Below are 17,165 nucleotides of genomic sequence, written 5' to 3' on the forward strand. Positions count from 1 at the left end.
CGAACAGGAGACTCAAGCTAGGGCTGACATACAGGAGGCTCATTCGCTATCTGTATATTAGAACGAACTAATAGGCGGACGAGAGTCCAAGCTGGCTGTCGGCTGGAAAGAGCGCCGCTCTTTGATGAGATTTTGGATATCTCCGTCTCTTCTTCCTCGTCATTCGCCCTGATAGAAGACGTTGAACCGAAGCAAGGTTTCTTCAAGTTGATCCTGGCTAGGGCTTAGCGAAGTCATCCCACCAACTTGTCTGTGATTACTTGGATATAGGCTCAGCGGTCGTAGAAAGGCTGTCAACTGTGTCAAAGACTGGCTGCATTTACGATGCAGCTCCCCTAAACAAGTTAGACAATGCAGCCAGGCATCAGGATATTGGGAACTATTCGCAGGTTCACTTTTACTAATTCCTTTGTGATTCTCTCTTGGGAAAGGAGAGAGATCGCAAAAAAGGAGATCCGCCGAAACACCGCCGCGTGTGATCAGGCAAGGTAAAAAGAAAGTAATTCGCCATATGAGATCAGGGCAACCTCGACATGGCTCTTGTGCTCAATCCATTCTTGTGCTCAATCCATGAATGTTTATGTGCACTTGAGAGGGTACAGTTTAAATTCTGCAAAGATGGGTTGAACAGTCAAGTCCAGGAGTCCAGCAGTCACCAGCTAGTGTACACTATTCTAGGATTCCAGCCTCTTTGGGGATGAATGAGCAAGAAGACAAGTTTGGGCCGGGGATCCCAGGACGACAGAGTATAATCGCCTATCATATCACAAGGACCTAGAACGTGGGCAATATCTCGACAGACTAGCATGCCCCAAGCATGATCAGTAATTCCACTTTGGACCTCTTGCGCTGCTGACCATCCCCGTGAGTGATATTGACACTACGAACTGAGGTATACTTGACCAAGAGACAGTCATACCGAGGCTGCGCATGACATGTAAACAGGACTGCATCTTCGAGGTGACTTGGGAATTGTGAATGTATTTTCCCGTCTCTGTTGTTGCTCTGCTTGTAATGAATGATGTCGGTAACAGTCATTGGTCTAATTACATGAGACAATACTTTAAAGAGATTATTATACTCACCAAAAGTAACCACTTAGCGAATTACACATATTATATATATAATGTTGTATTTTGCAAGTCTTAGCACATACGACCATAGGTAGTGGAGAACTTGGGATCCCGTCTGCTCTCCCCTAAATAAGCCACTAACCGCCGGATTAGTAGTTAAGTGGGTGACCATTAGCGAATACCCGGTGTTGTATGTTTTTGCCATTGATTTCATGTCCTCTATTTTTCCTTCTTTATCTAGCAGTCCGATTTCTTGGAAAATCTTCTCTTGTTATTTTCTCTTTGTTATTTTGTCGGTTCTTGCCTTCGGGCTCTTTCAGATCGCTTCATTGATAGGAATGGATTCCAAATGGCTGGTCAAGCATGTTGCTACGACGGGTAAATGCGGTTTGCACCTTTTTTTTGCCAACCAGAGAATTACTTAGGTCTTGTAGAATTATTAGGTCCTTGTATACATAAACACCTTTGGGGGCCATGAATATCACAATTCGACTTGAAGTGGCCCTTGAGCGCTGAGGAGCACTGCGATCCTGGGGGAAAGACAACACTCTCCGTGAGACGCTCTGGGGCAACGCGGGGTGGAACTAAACCTTCCCCACCACTCCAGCACATGACAAGAATATGGCTCTACTGATGGTCGAATCATCGTCGCTGAAGATCTCAGGGCGTAAGGCTGAAAGAGGGTCCATCCCAGTTCGTGTCACAAGATCAACATGCAGCGATCTCGAGAGAAAATGAAAAGAAGAAGAAAACCTGCTTCACGGACAGCGATCGTATCGCTTATCGCGGACCTGAGTCGACAAAACTAGATCTCAAGTGGATTCTTCATGATTCAGTGAGAGGTGAACGCCAGCGCGCATGAACGCTAAGGGCGTTTAATAATTGTGCCATCTTGTCAAGCGCCAGTCAGGCTCTTATAGTATCAAGCAGAGCGAGAGGTTTTATCGGCGTGCCCGGGTAACTGCTTTCGCTATCTGTGTATCGAAGACGCGGGGTAGTTTGCGCGGCCAAGGGAGACCCTTCTTGCGGGCTCTGCTCTGCACAGAACCCCGAAGTGGGTTTCCTTTTTCTCTCCCCTTCTTCTTCGTCTCACGTAACCGCCTTCTAGAAGCGCCCGTGAACCCCTGGAAAACAGGATATGTGATGTGCATTGGGAACAAGCTGCTAAAAGCCAGGGCTCAATTGATAGCTCAAACGACATCGGGCAATTTTTCAGCCTTGCCAAGCGTTGGACAAGCAACGGCCTATGATTCCCTTCGCCTCGCCTTTTACCGCCTTTTTCGTCATTCCGAATCTCCTTCTCATGTGATGAAGGTGTACAAAGAAGCCGAGACATATTTGTCAGAAAGAGCAAGAGAGTATTGGTTTGCGAGGGGCCACCCGATGGCCAAGTTCCCCACAGAGTCGGCGACTCGTGAGTAGGTAAAACTCCGCGGCATTGTACTCTGGTAGGTCCCAACGTTCCCACGTTGCCTGGACCCTGGGTCAGGGGACTGGTGTTCCCGAGAGCGCCGATAAACGAGCCGCGGCTGAGAAGCGGGTTCCCCCCAGTAAGATGAGGCGTTTGGTAATACCATTGCTTCATCATCAATCTCAGATGCATCTGTGGGTGTGGGGGCAGCCAACGTAGGTTCCTTTTCGGACTGACGATCCAGGGCGGCATCAAAATCACGCAGTTACACCATACAGTATGCAACAAACTCGGTATTCGGTCACTTGTGTTCCATTTCTCCGTTCCGTCGTCACTAATCAGAATGTACTATGTAGTTCGTAGGTAGAATATATAAATATCTGGTCATGATCCCCAAGTTGCCTTCATTTCAGATTGTACCTGACTTGTTTCGTGACTTATCTTTTCTTAGCACTGCACTCTTCGTTATTATACACCAGCTCTCTGCAACTTCACTGTTCCTAATTTTTCGCTCTCAAACCTCATCAGACCGAACAAATCCCTTGAGATTCTTCTCTCTAACGAACTTTCAAAATGTCCGGTACATCTGCCACCTCTGCTTCCTCGTCTGCCCCCGGCCAAAAGGACATCAAGAGCGTCCTCGAGACCAAACCTCTCAAGTTCCGCATCAAGACCGGTGGCGCGAGCTACGAGTGCCAGATGTTCCCTGATCGTTCCACATAGTAAGTTCTGCGAGAGAACAACAACAACCTCGCCCTCCTTGAACTTCCACGGTCCGCTAACAGAGCACTCGAACAGTGAGCGCACAAAGCCTGCCCGGTCTAGCTCTACAGATTCCGTCAGCTCTTCCTCGACCTCGGGCTCGCACTGAACGAAGAACAACCTGAACGTCACTCCCGCCACCTCCGAGTCAGTCCAGTGGGTCTCAAACAAAGGCTCCGCGGAGGTGAAGGGAGAATAGCGTCGCCGCCTCCCGCATACAACCTATTCTCCCCCCCACAACCAAGATCATAACCGCCCACTATCCTTGTGATGGCGTGTTAGTCTACACGAATTCCCTTGAAACGATCACCGACACAGCGTTGCATTAGAATGAAAAGTTTAAATCCATGAAACTTTTTTTCTTCTTTTCTCTTTATCTTTGGTGGATGGCGGTTCCGGAGCTTCGGTATCTAGGGCAATGATCCAGGCAGCGCATCCCTGAATCAGGGAGCCCCCTGATATTCAAGGGACGGCAGCACAACGTCACACTTCGATCAACTTCGATTTTGGACTTATCATGGGACAAAGGCTACTGCTGCCGTGGAAGCATCATGTGCACGCTGTGCTTTATCTTAAACCCTAGCACTTGCTGAGCGAGAGCTATATCTGTATATATACAATTTAGAGTCTAGACAGCGAACATAAAGCTGGGACTTCATGTCCTTTATCCCAATTTGAGTCTTCCTGTCTCATCATCGCCCGGAAGAGCTTGACTAAGTTTTCAGGTAGACAAGTGTCGACAATGACTGATTAGCGCTCAACGTTATATAAACCATTTGTGTAAGCAGCACGCACCATTCAGGTGCGGTCTCTAGCAACGCTCTTATCTATCTATCTCTTAACGAATTTAGCATATGTGATGATTTCTTCTTGCTAGACAATGGGCTTGCTTGCTGTAAGAAGCCACTTCTGCGTAGGCTCACATTCTGTCTCGTCCGTTTCATTTGTAGCGGTGCCCTTCTTTGTATTCGGCACACACACTCACACACACACACACTCTCTCTCTCTCTCTCTCTCTAATTAACAGCGAATACCAGCATATCAATCCTGCCTTCAGAGTCAAGCTGGTGCTGGAGTGTGAGGAGTGTTTCCGCCGAGATGTTCCGCTGGTGCTCCTCTTAATTTTGTTCGAGAATTCAATGGAAGATCAGAACGCCGCTGCACAAAGCACCCCGTCAAAATAAAGAAGGAAAAACCCGAGGCAAAAATGGTTCTATAATTAGCGTGTGAATGCCCACGTGGTCTCACTCATCCTTTCTTTTCATCATCTTATCAACACTGCAGTTAAAAGATTGCCCAAACTGTATATACGTACCATCAGTATGCAATGCCTGTTCCACTGTAGTCACAGCTTTTACCAACATGTCTCATATAGAGGCATCAAAGACGATCCCAGGGCCGATGAGACTGATTTCTGAAACCGGGTTAATCAAAAGTGACTTGGGATTTGTGTTTCTTTGATCAATAATACTTGATTACTACATTTCGTTTCTTCATCCTTCAGACGATACTATACAACCTCGGAATTCCCTGGATTTCAATCCATGGACTGGTTCATCAATACATCATGACAAATTACATGGTTTGATTCATTATTTACATCTATGTATCAAGACTAAAAACAGCCTTTGCGGTGTCCATTTCCGTTGTCCATCAACTCGTCCGACAACATATTAGACTGCTTCCAGATATCGTCTTGGCCAGAAGCGTAGCTTTCCGTTATATTTGGGGCAAATACGAGGTATAAATTGAGTTGGCTTCTCAGTTGTCTCGGCAGAAGGTGATGGACAAATTGATCCCCTACTGTAGACAAACTCTTGTCGGTTTAATTACAGTATATCCGCCTGCAGCCCAGCTACGGTTTCAAAGATAGCCAAATCCAGCATCACAAGGCCCAGAAATAATTGCTGAAGCAGTAATATAAAGCTCTTCGGTCGGATGCTGTCGTCGCTTCTTCTTCCTCTTCTTCAAGTCCTCGAGTAGGCTGGAGACTCAGCAACAAGCATCGGCGAGCCATGATAATTATCATGAGGAAGTTCATAGGCCCCCGTCGTGCTATCCAGCTCCGTCCAGCCTGTTGCCGCCGGCCGATATGCTCCCGGTTTCTGGTCGTACGGCGGCGCCCTGCCCGAATTGTCCCCTGACGATTGCTGCAGCTCCGCCAGCTGGGCTGCTTCGGCGGTGTTCATCCCTCGCTGCTGCCTCTTGCGGCGCCAGATGAAAAACGCTGCGGCAGCGATCAATGCGACGGCTGCTGCAGTGCCGACGATGGCACCTACGAGTGTGCCAGCCGTAACTCCGCCAGAAGAGGCGGTGCTAGTCGAGGTTGAGGTCGGGGTCGAGACAGAATTGCTGCTGCTGCCACCACTACTAACAGTCGATCCTGTCTGGACGGCTCTGTCGGAGGCCTGCCAGTTGATCTGGATCATGGGTGCTGATACGATCAGGGCTGTAATGGTGGCGGTCTCTGTGGTGAGGACAGTGGATTTCGTGGTTGTCTGGGTCCATGTTAATGGATATGTGCCCAGGCCTGGTATCATGGAACCACCCAAGCCGACGCCGTCGAAGCTGCACAGTGCCGTGGTGAGACTGGTCGCAGAGAATGTTTGTGTGCAGGTCTGGCCGGGAAAGGCACCCGAGATGGGGTTGTAACATTCGAAGCCACTATATGATTTTGCAGAAAGAAAATCATGGACAATTAGACAATATTCCAAAGAATAGCAGGCAAGGCGAATTCATTCCGAAGCAGGGCATAACACGTACGTAGGACAACATCCAACCGCTGTAATAGATAACAAAGACGTTGGTCAGTAAGCACATAAATCCTGTTTTTTTTCAAAAAGTCGACGAGGCAGAGAGCCAACCAAGGCTCACCACCTGGAAGTCTTTTACTCACCAGTCTCTCCTGACAACATAGAGAACTGGACATTCCAGTCCGCAGCCCCAGTGGCCGTTGCTGTGCAGGCACTATAATATCCCGACGGGCACACCAGGCCCGGTGAGTAGAACCCCCAACCACTGAACCTTAATGCTGGATATACGGCGCCTTGTGTCGTGGCCGGCCAACATGTTTCTGCGGGCACCACTAAGCAAGGAGGGAAAGAGAGACAAAGAGGCAAACGGTTAGTCCAATAAAAATTGACAGATGGAATCAGAGCATGAAGAAGAGGGCATCAGAGATGTTTCCCAGCTTACTTTCGTTGACTTGGCCACTCAGACATTCCATACCCTGCCATGCTGTATATGGGTTGTCCAGGTTGCCGACCCAGGCGTTGTAGGCGCACGATGCCGGCGGAGTAAACGTTGTTGTCAAGGACCCGAGGATGGTTCGCGGCCGGTTGGTCAGAGGCGACGTATTGTCTGTTGTTGTAGCCATCGTAAGAGCAAGGACAACGTATAATTACTGTACTTGCAGCGTCTTATTACGCAACTTCTCGGGCTCTTCCAACCTGTTGATCGGCAGGGAAGGGGATCAACGAATATGGGAACAAAAAATTTACAACAAGAAGAAAGAGAAGGCAGAACAGGTGGGAGATGGAAGGGGTAGCCAGAGAGTGAGAAAGCCGGCCACGAACGAAGAGGGCATGGCGGAATCTGCGTATTCCACGCCGCCATGTGGTATCAGATGTTTCCCGGTGGGGTTGGTGTGCAAGGAGGATTGAGCAGGGCCGCATGCTAAGGAAGGGTATCAAGAGAGCAGATAGGAGGTTACAGATCCCTTGTCCGGCTCCTGCACGAGCTCCCAACTGCAGGGTCAATCTCGCGAAGCAGCAGAGAAGGCAGGGGTGCGCAGCCTTCCCATCCTAATCCGCGGGCGAACCTGCCGATCATGGCAAGTCACGAGAGAGCCTCGTTGTCGTCCTCTTCGTGGGCATCAGTCTCCTGATACTTGCGAGGTGTCGGTGGCAAGTTGATGCTAATTATGCATACACTCCAAAGTGTTCAAAACCACAGCAACAAGAACATACAGAGAATACTTCGCAGACTCCGTCTTTGTTTCTATTGTTTTCTTCTCTTCTCTCACCCTCTTCCCACATCTCAAACCCTGTTGTCGACCCTGCGCCGCAGCCGACTTTACCACAGTGTATCAAACGGTGTCGGTAATACGGATAGGTCCGTGGAGTCGACAGCACCAAGTCATCCTTCCTACCAGGATTAGAACCGTTCCAAACCACTCGCCATGGGACAGAAGCGGCCACGACGCAAGCTGATCCACCTCAGTTCTCCTTCTGGGACGAAGCTGAATGCCCGTTGGGCGGCTGCGACGAATCCCGAGCACTGAGACAGCAAAAGAAGCCAGTTGGACGAGCAGCCCTCCTTTGGTTCTTTATGCTACCGAGACCTCCGTATCTTGAGATCCAGTCTGGTGATCTATAAGACACTGAATGGTTCCAAGCCTACGTGCCGCCGTCTATCCATGGAACGAGCGCTTACTAGTTTCCTATATGATGTGTCTAATGATACATCACCACATGTGCATGTTAGTAAGCGAGAGACAACATTGCATCGTCTCTTCATTTCTGACTCCTACCACATCACAACTTATTCGCAGCATCCCTGGCTTGGAGAGTGTATCTCGGGACCGCGCGTCGCACCGACCGCTCTACAGACGCTCTTTGTCCCTCGCAGGATTCTCATCCATCGCCCAACGTGGTCAGGGATGTGGTCCAAGGGGTGATCAAGCGGCAGTTGTGCCGATGAATGGGCTGGGCGGCCACAATATGTTAAAGCCCGGCCAGATCCCACAAAAATCAATTCTCAATTTACGGCGTAGCTGATTATCCAGCTGATAAATGCAACTGACTTTTTAGCCATGACACTTCAAGCTGAAGTGTCTTTCTCTACTAAGCGCGCGGTAAGTTATATTCACTTCCAAAGATACGAAACCGTTGATATTTATCCGCGCTGGGAATACATTCTAATTTTGAACGACGATTTACTACTTCGAAACTCATCCCGCAACATAGATATTGAATTTTCACAAATCCGGCGAGCCTGAGGGAGTCTGCGAGTAAAAGCCTGCTAGTGGGTTGACTATCGTTCCTCTTACATGAGCACAGTTGTCAAAGATGTAAAGAATTATACTAACATGCGTCGAGTGGCACAATATTTGGAATCCGATCTTCCCCCATCCTACATCATATTCAGCCTAATAGAAGTCTCTTTTAACTCTGTACTCCCTCACAGCATATGAAATTTCACCACGATTAATCATGACCACAATCTCAGCATAGACGCAGCTTCGAGAACCTCGGTTTCATGCGGGGATTCAGGGAGTTTCGTGGCTGACACGTCTTTTCTCTCAACGCCATATCATGCTTCACTGGTAGGTGAAGGAGATGATCGTTTTCTTCTTCTCCCGGTAGAAATGAACAGCCTGCTTCTTCTCTCCAACGTATGATACCACGTTCAAACTTCGTAGTTCCCAGCATCATCATCTAGATTACCAGACAGTAACCACTAATGAAAGTTGTGGGGGGGGGGGGGAACGAAGGGTAACACTGTAGAATATGAAAGATGATCAGAAGCAGCAGGAGACGATACAAGGGAGCAATATAGCGTGAGGGAGGACTATCAGAAATTCAGACCGTACCCTCAAATCTTTGATCATTGATTTCATTCATTGTGCATATCTTGCATACACAATATACATCATTGGTGTATCAGATCTAGTCACGTCGGTGACGTTGATTATTCTGCAGTTGGTCCTAGGCCAACCTTTATATATACATGAAATGACTGCCTCCTCCATAAGCCGTCCCTCCTGGTGCTCCAACCCAGCATTCCAGTTGACAAGAGATGATGTTATCCATCACTTTCTTGTTCACGTCCACTTCCTCCCATATCATGTTGATGCCCTCATTACTTCACTAGACTTATGGTCGTCCGTCATCTATCTCCCCCTCTTCCGTATCCATCTCTCCCCGACAGGCGCCTTGCATCCCCAGCGACCGCAGCCGCATCGACAATAGACTCTCCGCCGCCGCAACACCGCCGCTCGCCGCAGCACCAAGCCCCCCCAGCCCAGCTGCGGCGCCGTTAACAAGCCCGACCTCACCCTTCTTAGAGAAGTTCAGCGGAACGAACCCGGCCACAGGTGGCATAGGAGCTGCTGTCAGCTCTGCCGCCATCGCCGTCTCCCCATGGTCCTGTACGCTCGCGGCCCTTCTCCTGAGCTCGAAAGCCGGCAGGTCTGACATCAAATGCCCAGTATCGACCTGCGCGAACGAAAACCCGCGCCCTGATGACTCCTGGTGCGACAACGATGACGGCGTTGGCCTCGCGTGAGGGTGCAGGTGCTGGTACTGGTGCTGCTGCATGACACGGGTGGCCTTGTACGGTGTGAAGCGCGGCTCAGGGAGGGTAATCTCGTTGCGCAACCTCTCCTTGCCGTCTGGCACGCGGTTGGCGAAGACGACGCGGACGGACTTGTACAGGTAGAACCTGCCTTTGGCGGGACAGCAGATATGCAGGTGGACGAGATACCGCAGAACGGGCTTCTCCTCCTTCTCCTCGGCGGCCTCGATCATCGTGGTAGTACCGGTGATGTCAGTCGTTGTGTTGGTCGTTGTGGTCGTCGCTTCGGCTTTGTCGGCGGCTACGGGACCGCCGACATAGGCCCGCTGGCGGATAAACGTCTTGGTGCCGGCCTCCATGCCGGCGAGATCGTATGGCACGAGGAACAGCTTTACGGCGGTCTTGTTCTGGTTCTTGATGATGATCTGGATCTGGCCCTTCTCTGGGATGCGATAGCTGCCGCCTGGCGGGGCCCTGGGCGAGGACGAGCCAGCCCGCCGACGTTTCTTGGCCATCTCGCGCGAGTCCGGTACTCGCTGGCTAGTGCTGTCATCCACACCACCCATCTCAACATCCGGCCCGACGCTGCCGGCCCTGGACCGCCGGCCGCTGCCTCTCTCCCTCTGCCCAGACCTGCGCCGCGCTCTCGAGCCTTCTAGGTTGCTGGGAAGACCATTCTCCAAATCGATGGACCCCACGTAGGGACTGGGCCCGTCGTCGCTCTTAGAGCGGCCATGAGGGGTGCTGGCGTAGCTGTAGAAGACGGCAGGGAAAGGCAGGGTGACATGGGCCGGGCAGCGGAGGCTGCTCTTGCAGTTGCCCAGCCCCAGCACGCCGATCTGGGCGAGGAAGTCCAGCGGCTTAGAAGGAGAGGTGGACATCCTGCCCCGCAGGATGCTCTCCTCATACGAGCCTACCATGGAGGTCCGCTGCAGGGGAGACGACGAGTCGAGGGCCACAGAGGACCTCCGAGAGACCGCGTAGGGAGAGATCTTCTGGGGCGACACGGACGACGCTATGAACCGCTCAGCCGTGGGGACAGACGTGAGAGACTTTCTCGGCTGGTGGGCCTGGTAGGGAAATGTTGTCTCTCGGCGCACGGTCGGGATCCTCTGCGCCGTGATGGGTATATTCTGGGGTGAGTGGAATGTGTGCAAGGTCTGCCTCCGGGGCATCCTGCTCGGTGTGCTGGGGTCCAGCTCCATGGCGTGTATGCTGAGGTCGTCGTTGCTCTCGGACTGGACCAGGGGGCTGGTGGGGGGTTTGAAGATGAAGCTGGATGACAGCGACGAGGAGAGCGATGGTGGCGAGGATCTGTATCCTGCCGAGGATGGAGGCAGGTCTGGGAAGGGGGTTTGGCCCTCGAACCTGAAAGGCGTGAAGTCTCTCGGTGGTGATGTTGCAAACCATGCAGAGTGCCTGTCTGGAATACATGCTTCCCTCTCCCCGCCGTCGTCATCGTCGTCCTCCTCCCCGTCTCCCCTGCCCCGCTTCCCTGCTTCATCGTACCGCGGTGTAGACGTGTGTTGTGTAAAGTCGCCGCTATGTAGAGCAGACCTGGGTCGCTCTATGTTCAGGCCTTCCTGCATCCTCTCTGCCGGATCCGTCTCTTTTGCCTGCTCGGCATCCGTCTTGTCCTTGGTTATCGAAGCAGTGAGAAGTCCTGGGGAGCCTCTCGACCTCGGTCTAGGACTGAGCGAGTGGTCGCGTGACCCATCTCGAGGGAAGTAAGAGTCGAGCTACAAAACCCGGTCAGTAATCCTAGTACAGTCTCTCGGAATGAGAATCGGCAGTGGGAGTCTTGTCTCTTATGTGTGCATACACACACAAATACACACGGACAGAAGAGCGTACCTTTCGAGTAGGCACCCAGGTAGGGCTCTCACCCCTCTTGAGCCGCTCTATCAGCTCCGCCCTATCTGAAGTGGCCGCGGTGATGCAGCGCTCCGGCTCGGGATGGCTCGTCCTGATGATCTCGAGGTCGTCTGCCAGGGGGCCTTCACAGAACTCGGTTCGTATGCTCTCCTCAGAGAGCCCGCGGCCCAGCTGTTCAGAGGCAGGAGCCTGTCTCCTTGAGTGGCGCAGGCCGTGGATCGGAAGTGGTCGGGAGACGACGTCGGCTTCGGTAGCCGGCGGCGGACGGACGTCATCGTCGTCATGACTCTCTCGAAAGAATGGCATCCTCGTTGCCTGTTAGGAAAGCAAGGGAAAAAACAGTCCCCAGTACAAAGTCGTTGAAGAACGAGGGCCAGGTCCGGACGGAGAATGGGGTACAATTGTTGTGAAAGATTGTGGACAGGAAGGGGAGAGGGGGTTTGACCACCCAAGGTCCTTTTCAAGACCGCGGGTGGGCTATCACGAGGGAATATTTTGTGTCCTCCACCTGCGTCTTATAGACACACTTTCTGTGTTATCCTCCTTCCCTATTTTTCTATACCGAAGGAAAGTGGTCGTCGTATCGGGTCGGGTGGTCATCCAGAGACCAAGCACACAGCCTGCCTGCTGCCAACCGCAGGGACAAAGGGTGGCGGCTCCTCGGGCCCGCAGGCTGCTGAGTGGGGAGAGGTTTGGTGGTACAATGGGAAGAACAGAGATAATAGATAGGACAGACGACAAGGTAGATAGGGTGTTCGAGCTGGGTTGCGGATCCAACGGACCCCGTGTCTCTGACCAAACTGTGAGAGGATGTTGCCTTTTTAGGAGGGATTCTGGGTGAGAAAGTAAGAGGTTTGAGGAAGGTAAGCTATGGGATTCCGTGAGAGGATCTGTATGGATTACGTCGCACGACGGTGGATGGTCTAAATGGGGTGTTTTTGCGCCTTCCAATCAGTGTATTTGCTGTGGTGGTTGGTGGTCGGTGGTCGTCGTTGTCCCGGCCGTCGGTGGTCTGTCTTGGGATGAGAGGTTGAGGCTAAAGTATGTACTCATCGACAGTGCTGGAACAGGGAGTTGTCGTCATGTGCTGGGTCAATAATAATAATAATATCATCACAGGGGTGGGTAAATCAATCTGCAGCCTCAAAGCCTCATACAACCAACAAGTTTACAGCATGAAATGGTGGGGGAAAGAGGTGGTCTGTACAATGAATGCAAAGAGTCAGAAGTCAAAGCAAGGGCATAAGTCGTGAAGTGAGTTTCTTTCTTAAAAAGAAGGTGTGAGTCAATTTGATCGACCAACGCAGCTGCCGTTTGGTAAGTCGTTAGAGAGGGAATGAGCTGCGCAGACCCATGATTTCACTGTATGTAATGGCCCGCCGGAAGCGGAGGAGGGATACATGGATAGGATGCATGGATCCTGGTCAACACTTCTGAATGATGGCATGCTTCTGCTGCTGCCACTGCAACAACATTGTGCCAACTCAAAACTCGGGCAAATATGTTAAAACATGCTACATAACACTGATGTCACACAGCAGTTATTCGCTTCAGTTCACTTTATTTATCCCAAGTACTACACTTGTCATTATGAAGTAAGCATGCGGTGCCTGTCCCCTCGCCCCTTCCCAGCCCCATTCTCATCAGACCTTGTTGGACAAGGGTCCCCCTCCCCTCCCTCTCTTCCATTCGTCCCCTAATTAGATCAACCTCTGCAACACACACAGCAAACTCTTTTTTTTTTTGTGTGACGAGGTCCAATCGCTCACGGCGCCAAGGGCCCGACTCAAAACGGCATGTAAGTCATGACGTTCATTCCCATCTTTTTTCAGAGAAGAGGATGCTTATTCACTATGCACAATGGACTTGTTTTCATGTTTCATGTTTCGAAAAGCCAGGGGAAAAGGGGAACAATCGAAAGAGACAAGGAAGAAGAAACAGAAGAAGAAAGGGTGCCCAAAGATCGAGGACGGACAGAAACATGCAGCCGTAGTTGTTTTTTTAAAAATAAATAAAAACTTAATGCGTTTGTAGAACTACATGATGTACAGTCTACAGTTCCCTCGTTCAGTCTGCCCATTCCTCTCCACCGCCTCCCCTGTAATCGAACCGTGAGGTATATCCTTCCCACGTCCTCTTGTCCCTTCTTATCAAACGAAGAAGACCACCACCGTTGACGAGGCGCCGAAAGATGCTGCATGCGTGTGTATTTTTTTGTTGGTTTCCACCCTTCTATTCACCAAAGAAACTCCCCTCCCAGCCAACCCTCTGTTTGTTCCCTAACACTCCAAGCCTTTCCTCCGCCTGAGCCGGTGCCCCCCTAATGATAGTAATAATGATAATAGTACCTGAGAGGTGGCCCGCCGTATAGATTTTTCCAGTAGTGCGTTGGGTTTATCGGTTCTAGTGTCGCTCGCGTTGTAGAAGAGAGAGGGGGGGAGGGAGAGAGAGAGGTGTGATTGTCGTCGTCGTCGTCGTCGTCCTCGTCCCAAACCTAAACCGCTCCAATTTGCTCCTCATAGTCGTTTCAAGAATAAATGCCCTACAGCTTCTCGATGATGGCACCGGCGAACTCGTGCGTCTTGGCCTTGCCGCCCAGGTCACCGGTCAGGGTCTTGCCCTCAGCCAGGGTGGCAAAGGCAGCCTTCTCGATACGGTCGGCGTAGTCGCCCAGGCCCATGTGGCGCAGCATCATCATGGAGGACAGGAGGAGGGCGGTGGGGTTGGCGAGGCCCTTGCCGGCGATGTCGGGGGCAGAGCCGTGGACGGCCTCGAAGATGGAGCACTCGTCGCCAATGTTGCCGGAGGGGGTCAGGCCCAGGCCGCCGATCAGGCCGGCGCACATGTCGGACAGAATGTCACCGTACAGGTTGGGCATGACCAGAACCTTGTCGTTGTAGGGGAGAGGGTCGGTGGTCATCTTGAGGCAGGTGTTGTCGAGCAGCTCCGAGTCGAGCTCGATGCCCGGGAACTCCTTGGCCACGTCGTGGGCGGTCGACAGGAACAGGCCGTCCGACAGCTTCATGATGGTGGCCTTGTGCACGACGCGCACCTTGTTGCGGCCGATCTCCTGGGCGTGCTGGAAAGCAAAGCGCAGGACGCGCTCCGAGGCCTCGCGGGTGATGAGCTTGATGCTCTGCACGACGCCGTCGACCACGGTGTGCTCAATGCCCGAGTACTCGCCCTCTGTGTTCTCGCGGATCAGGACGGTGTCGACGCCATCGTAGGGGGTCTTGTAGCCGGCGACGGAGCGGCAGGGCCGCAGGTTGGCGAACAGGTTGAAGGTGCGGCGGAGGGTCAGGTTGAGCGAGACGTGGCCCTTGCCGACGGGCGTGGCCAGGGGCCCCTTGAGGGCGACCTTGTTGCGCTCGATGCTCTCGATGGCCGAGTCGGGGATCGCGGTGCGCCCGTCCTTGATAATGGGGGTGACGTCGACGGGCTCCCACGACACGGGTGCCTTGGCCGCAGCAAAGATGTCCTTGACGGCCTGCGAGATCTCTGGGCCGATACCGTCACCCTCGATCAGGGACACGGGGAAGTTGCCATTGCTGTCCTTGACGCCGTTGTACTTGGCCACCCTGGAGTCGTCCGACGCCCACCTCCTGGTCTGGCGCTGTGTCTGGGCGAGGACGAACGGCGCCGCGGCGCGGGGAGCTGCACTGACGAACTGGCGCCTCGCGGGGCCAGCGATGGATCGAACGGCCAGCATCTTGATCAGAGCAGTAATTCGTATGAATCGAAGAACAGACGCTGGGTGGGATGTTTGAAGTCTGTCGTCTTCGTCAGAAAGGAGAGAGGAGAGAGAGAGAGGAGAGGTGGTGTGTGGATAGTGCACAAGATTGGTGGTGGGAGGCGAGGACGAAGATGTGGAAGCTATCTCTTCTCTCTGCTGTGCTACTACTATCTTTCTCGCGGCCAAAAAGCCTGAGACTCGGGCTGTGGAGCACCCTTTAGGCCTGGGGGCTTCTGTTGCCAGCCGCTAAAAAGATTCACCCGCCAGGGTATGAATGCGCTATTTAGAGCTCTTAATCCGACTTGGCCGAATATACCCGACTCGGATCGGCCCAAAGTTTGGCTGGCTTGGAGCCGAGGCAGCGAGCGAGCTATTCTCTCACACACTCTCTCCTCGGTCGCTTCTAAAAACTCGCGGCCAAAGTAAAAATAAAAATAAAAAAAAAGTCCATCGGGAGAAAAAATAGTCCCCAGTCTTACAAGGGTTTGCGGCTCTCTGTCCATCAAGGTCCCACCTGCAGTACTTGCATGCTCAGTACCACCAGAGCCGATAAGCTATATTTCTTTGCCTTATCGGACAAAAGACAAGCCTTGAACTTTTTTCAGTCTCACAGCATAGTTCCTCACCCCCAACTTCAGTCACAACCTCTACAATTACAACAACTTTCACTACTACTACGACAACAATATCACCATCCTCACAATGGCGCCCAAACGCCCCCACCAAGACATTGACCCCTCCACCGACGCCTCCAACCCAGAGCCCAAAAAAAGAAAGGGTTTCCGCGTCGGGCCAGAAAACCTGCCAGACGGTGCCTGGAGAAGGAAAAACACCAAAATCAAGGAAGACCTCATCCACAAGGCCAAAATCAAGAAGGCGTACAAGAAAGTGAAAGCGGAAGTGGAGCAGCAGCAGCAGCAGCAGGAAAAGACAGTGTCACAACAACAACAACAACAACAACAAACCAACGACAACAACAACGACAACACCCAGCAAGAAGCCGAGTCCCAGATCCACCCCGAGCGCCAGGCTCTCCTCGATGACGACCAAGACCACCCAGCAAACCCAAGACCAGGCCACGACGAAAGCGGCACCGCACCACCACCACCGCCCCGCCGCGAGAAGCAGCCGAGAAACAACAACAACAACAACAGCAACAACAACCGCCGGCGGCCAGACTACTACGAGAAGGCCCTACAAGAGGGCTCACGCAAGAAGGCCGAGGCGGAGGCCCGCGCGGCAGAACAGAGACGGCGCGAGGAGGAGCGTGCGCACAAGGTTGCCGACAGGGACAGGATGCGGAGGGCCATGCTCAAGGCTCGGGGGATCAAGCCGAGTCGGGGTGGTGGTGGCAGGCAGCAGCACCAGCACCAGCAGGGGCAGCACAAGCTTGGCCGGGAGAGCCATGTGCTGCTTGAGAAGGTCAAGAGGATGGTTGGCGGGGCTGCTTGAGAGGGCGTGCTATATACGTGTATAGGAGTGAGAGTGAGAGAGAGAGAGAGGGAGTGAGAGAGAGAGCGAGAGCGAGAGAGTGAGAAAGGGGGAAGGGGGTGGGAAGGTTCTGCTTGAGGGAAGGGGCCCTGCTGCTCCATGATTGCCGTTATGACGAGATATTGAGCCTGCAACTTCTCATATGATGATACCCAGTAAGATAAGAGGCAGGGGGTGGGAGAAGGTTGTCTTCGAAAGAGAAAAGAAACTCCGACTCGATAGTACCAGTCAATAGTCACCTGAGGCCACATGAACCGTTTCAGGCAGATAAATACCAAATGGAGTAGATCCAACCATAGATTCGCTGTGGTATAATGCCTTTGCCGTAGAAGAAAAATTGATCCGACCCAATTATTTTCATTGGCGTCTTGATTTACTCGTGAAGAATATCACCAAAAGGTAGTGCATCGAATTTTTATTGCTTGTAACAGATATAGAAAGAAGTGGTATCTCCTCCCCCATGCACTCATCATCAGCTATGCCCGCGAGATCACAAAATTGAGATCACAAAATTTTCATTGGT

At 52.2% G+C, this 17,165-nt stretch overlaps 5 protein-coding genes across 5 annotated transcripts; 1 reads left to right on the forward strand and 4 right to left on the reverse strand.

Moving 5' to 3' along the window:
- Nucleotides 1–1,098: 1,098 nt before the first annotated feature.
- M406DRAFT_254757 (uncharacterized protein) lies at nucleotides 1,099–1,290 on the reverse strand (the record flags this gene model as incomplete). The annotated part of the gene is made up of 1 exon (XM_040916983.1): nucleotides 1,099–1,290. A coding segment is annotated over one exon (192 nt), but the record flags the coding sequence as incomplete, so codon positions are not given.
- Nucleotides 1,291–5,213: 3,923 nt separating this feature from the next.
- Nucleotides 5,214–6,832, reverse strand: M406DRAFT_329041 (uncharacterized protein; the record flags this gene model as incomplete). The annotated part of the gene is made up of 5 exons (XM_040920386.1): nucleotides 5,214–5,910; nucleotides 6,143–6,167; nucleotides 6,442–6,606; nucleotides 6,673–6,695; nucleotides 6,747–6,832. 5 exons carry the CDS (start codon nucleotides 6,830–6,832, stop codon nucleotides 5,214–5,216), a joined length of 996 nt encoding a protein of 331 aa, XP_040778956.1.
- Nucleotides 6,833–8,906: 2,074 nt separating this feature from the next.
- Nucleotides 8,907–10,990, reverse strand: M406DRAFT_321818 (uncharacterized protein). The gene has a single exon (XM_040919556.1). The coding sequence runs from the start codon at nucleotides 10,746–10,748 to the stop codon at nucleotides 9,123–9,125; it is 1,626 nt and encodes a 541-aa protein (XP_040778957.1). The 5' UTR covers nucleotides 10,749–10,990; the 3' UTR covers nucleotides 8,907–9,122.
- Nucleotides 10,991–13,960: 2,970 nt separating this feature from the next.
- On the reverse strand, nucleotides 13,961–15,127 carry M406DRAFT_252069 (uncharacterized protein; the record flags this gene model as incomplete). Its single annotated transcript, XM_040916812.1, has 1 exon — nucleotides 13,961–15,127. One exon carries the CDS (start codon nucleotides 15,125–15,127, stop codon nucleotides 13,961–13,963), a length of 1,167 nt encoding a protein of 388 aa, XP_040778958.1.
- A 726-nt stretch (nucleotides 15,128–15,853) lies between these two features.
- M406DRAFT_338658 (uncharacterized protein) lies at nucleotides 15,854–16,603 on the forward strand (the record flags this gene model as incomplete). Its single annotated transcript, XM_040921368.1, has 1 exon — nucleotides 15,854–16,603. The coding sequence occupies one exon, from the start codon at nucleotides 15,854–15,856 to the stop codon at nucleotides 16,601–16,603; it is 750 nt and encodes a 249-aa protein (XP_040778959.1).
- Between the last annotated feature and the right edge of the window lie 562 nt (nucleotides 16,604–17,165).

The sequence above is a fragment of the Cryphonectria parasitica genome (genome assembly GCF_011745365.1).
Source record: "Cryphonectria parasitica EP155 unplaced genomic scaffold M406scaffold_3, whole genome shotgun sequence".
Taxonomy (NCBI): domain Eukaryota; kingdom Fungi; phylum Ascomycota; class Sordariomycetes; order Diaporthales; family Cryphonectriaceae; genus Cryphonectria; species Cryphonectria parasitica.

Coding starts and splice junctions, on each gene's coding strand:
- M406DRAFT_321818 (XM_040919556.1), bottom strand. CDS start 10,748: ATGGAGCTGGACCCCAGCACACCGAGCAGGATGCCCCGGAGGCAGACC.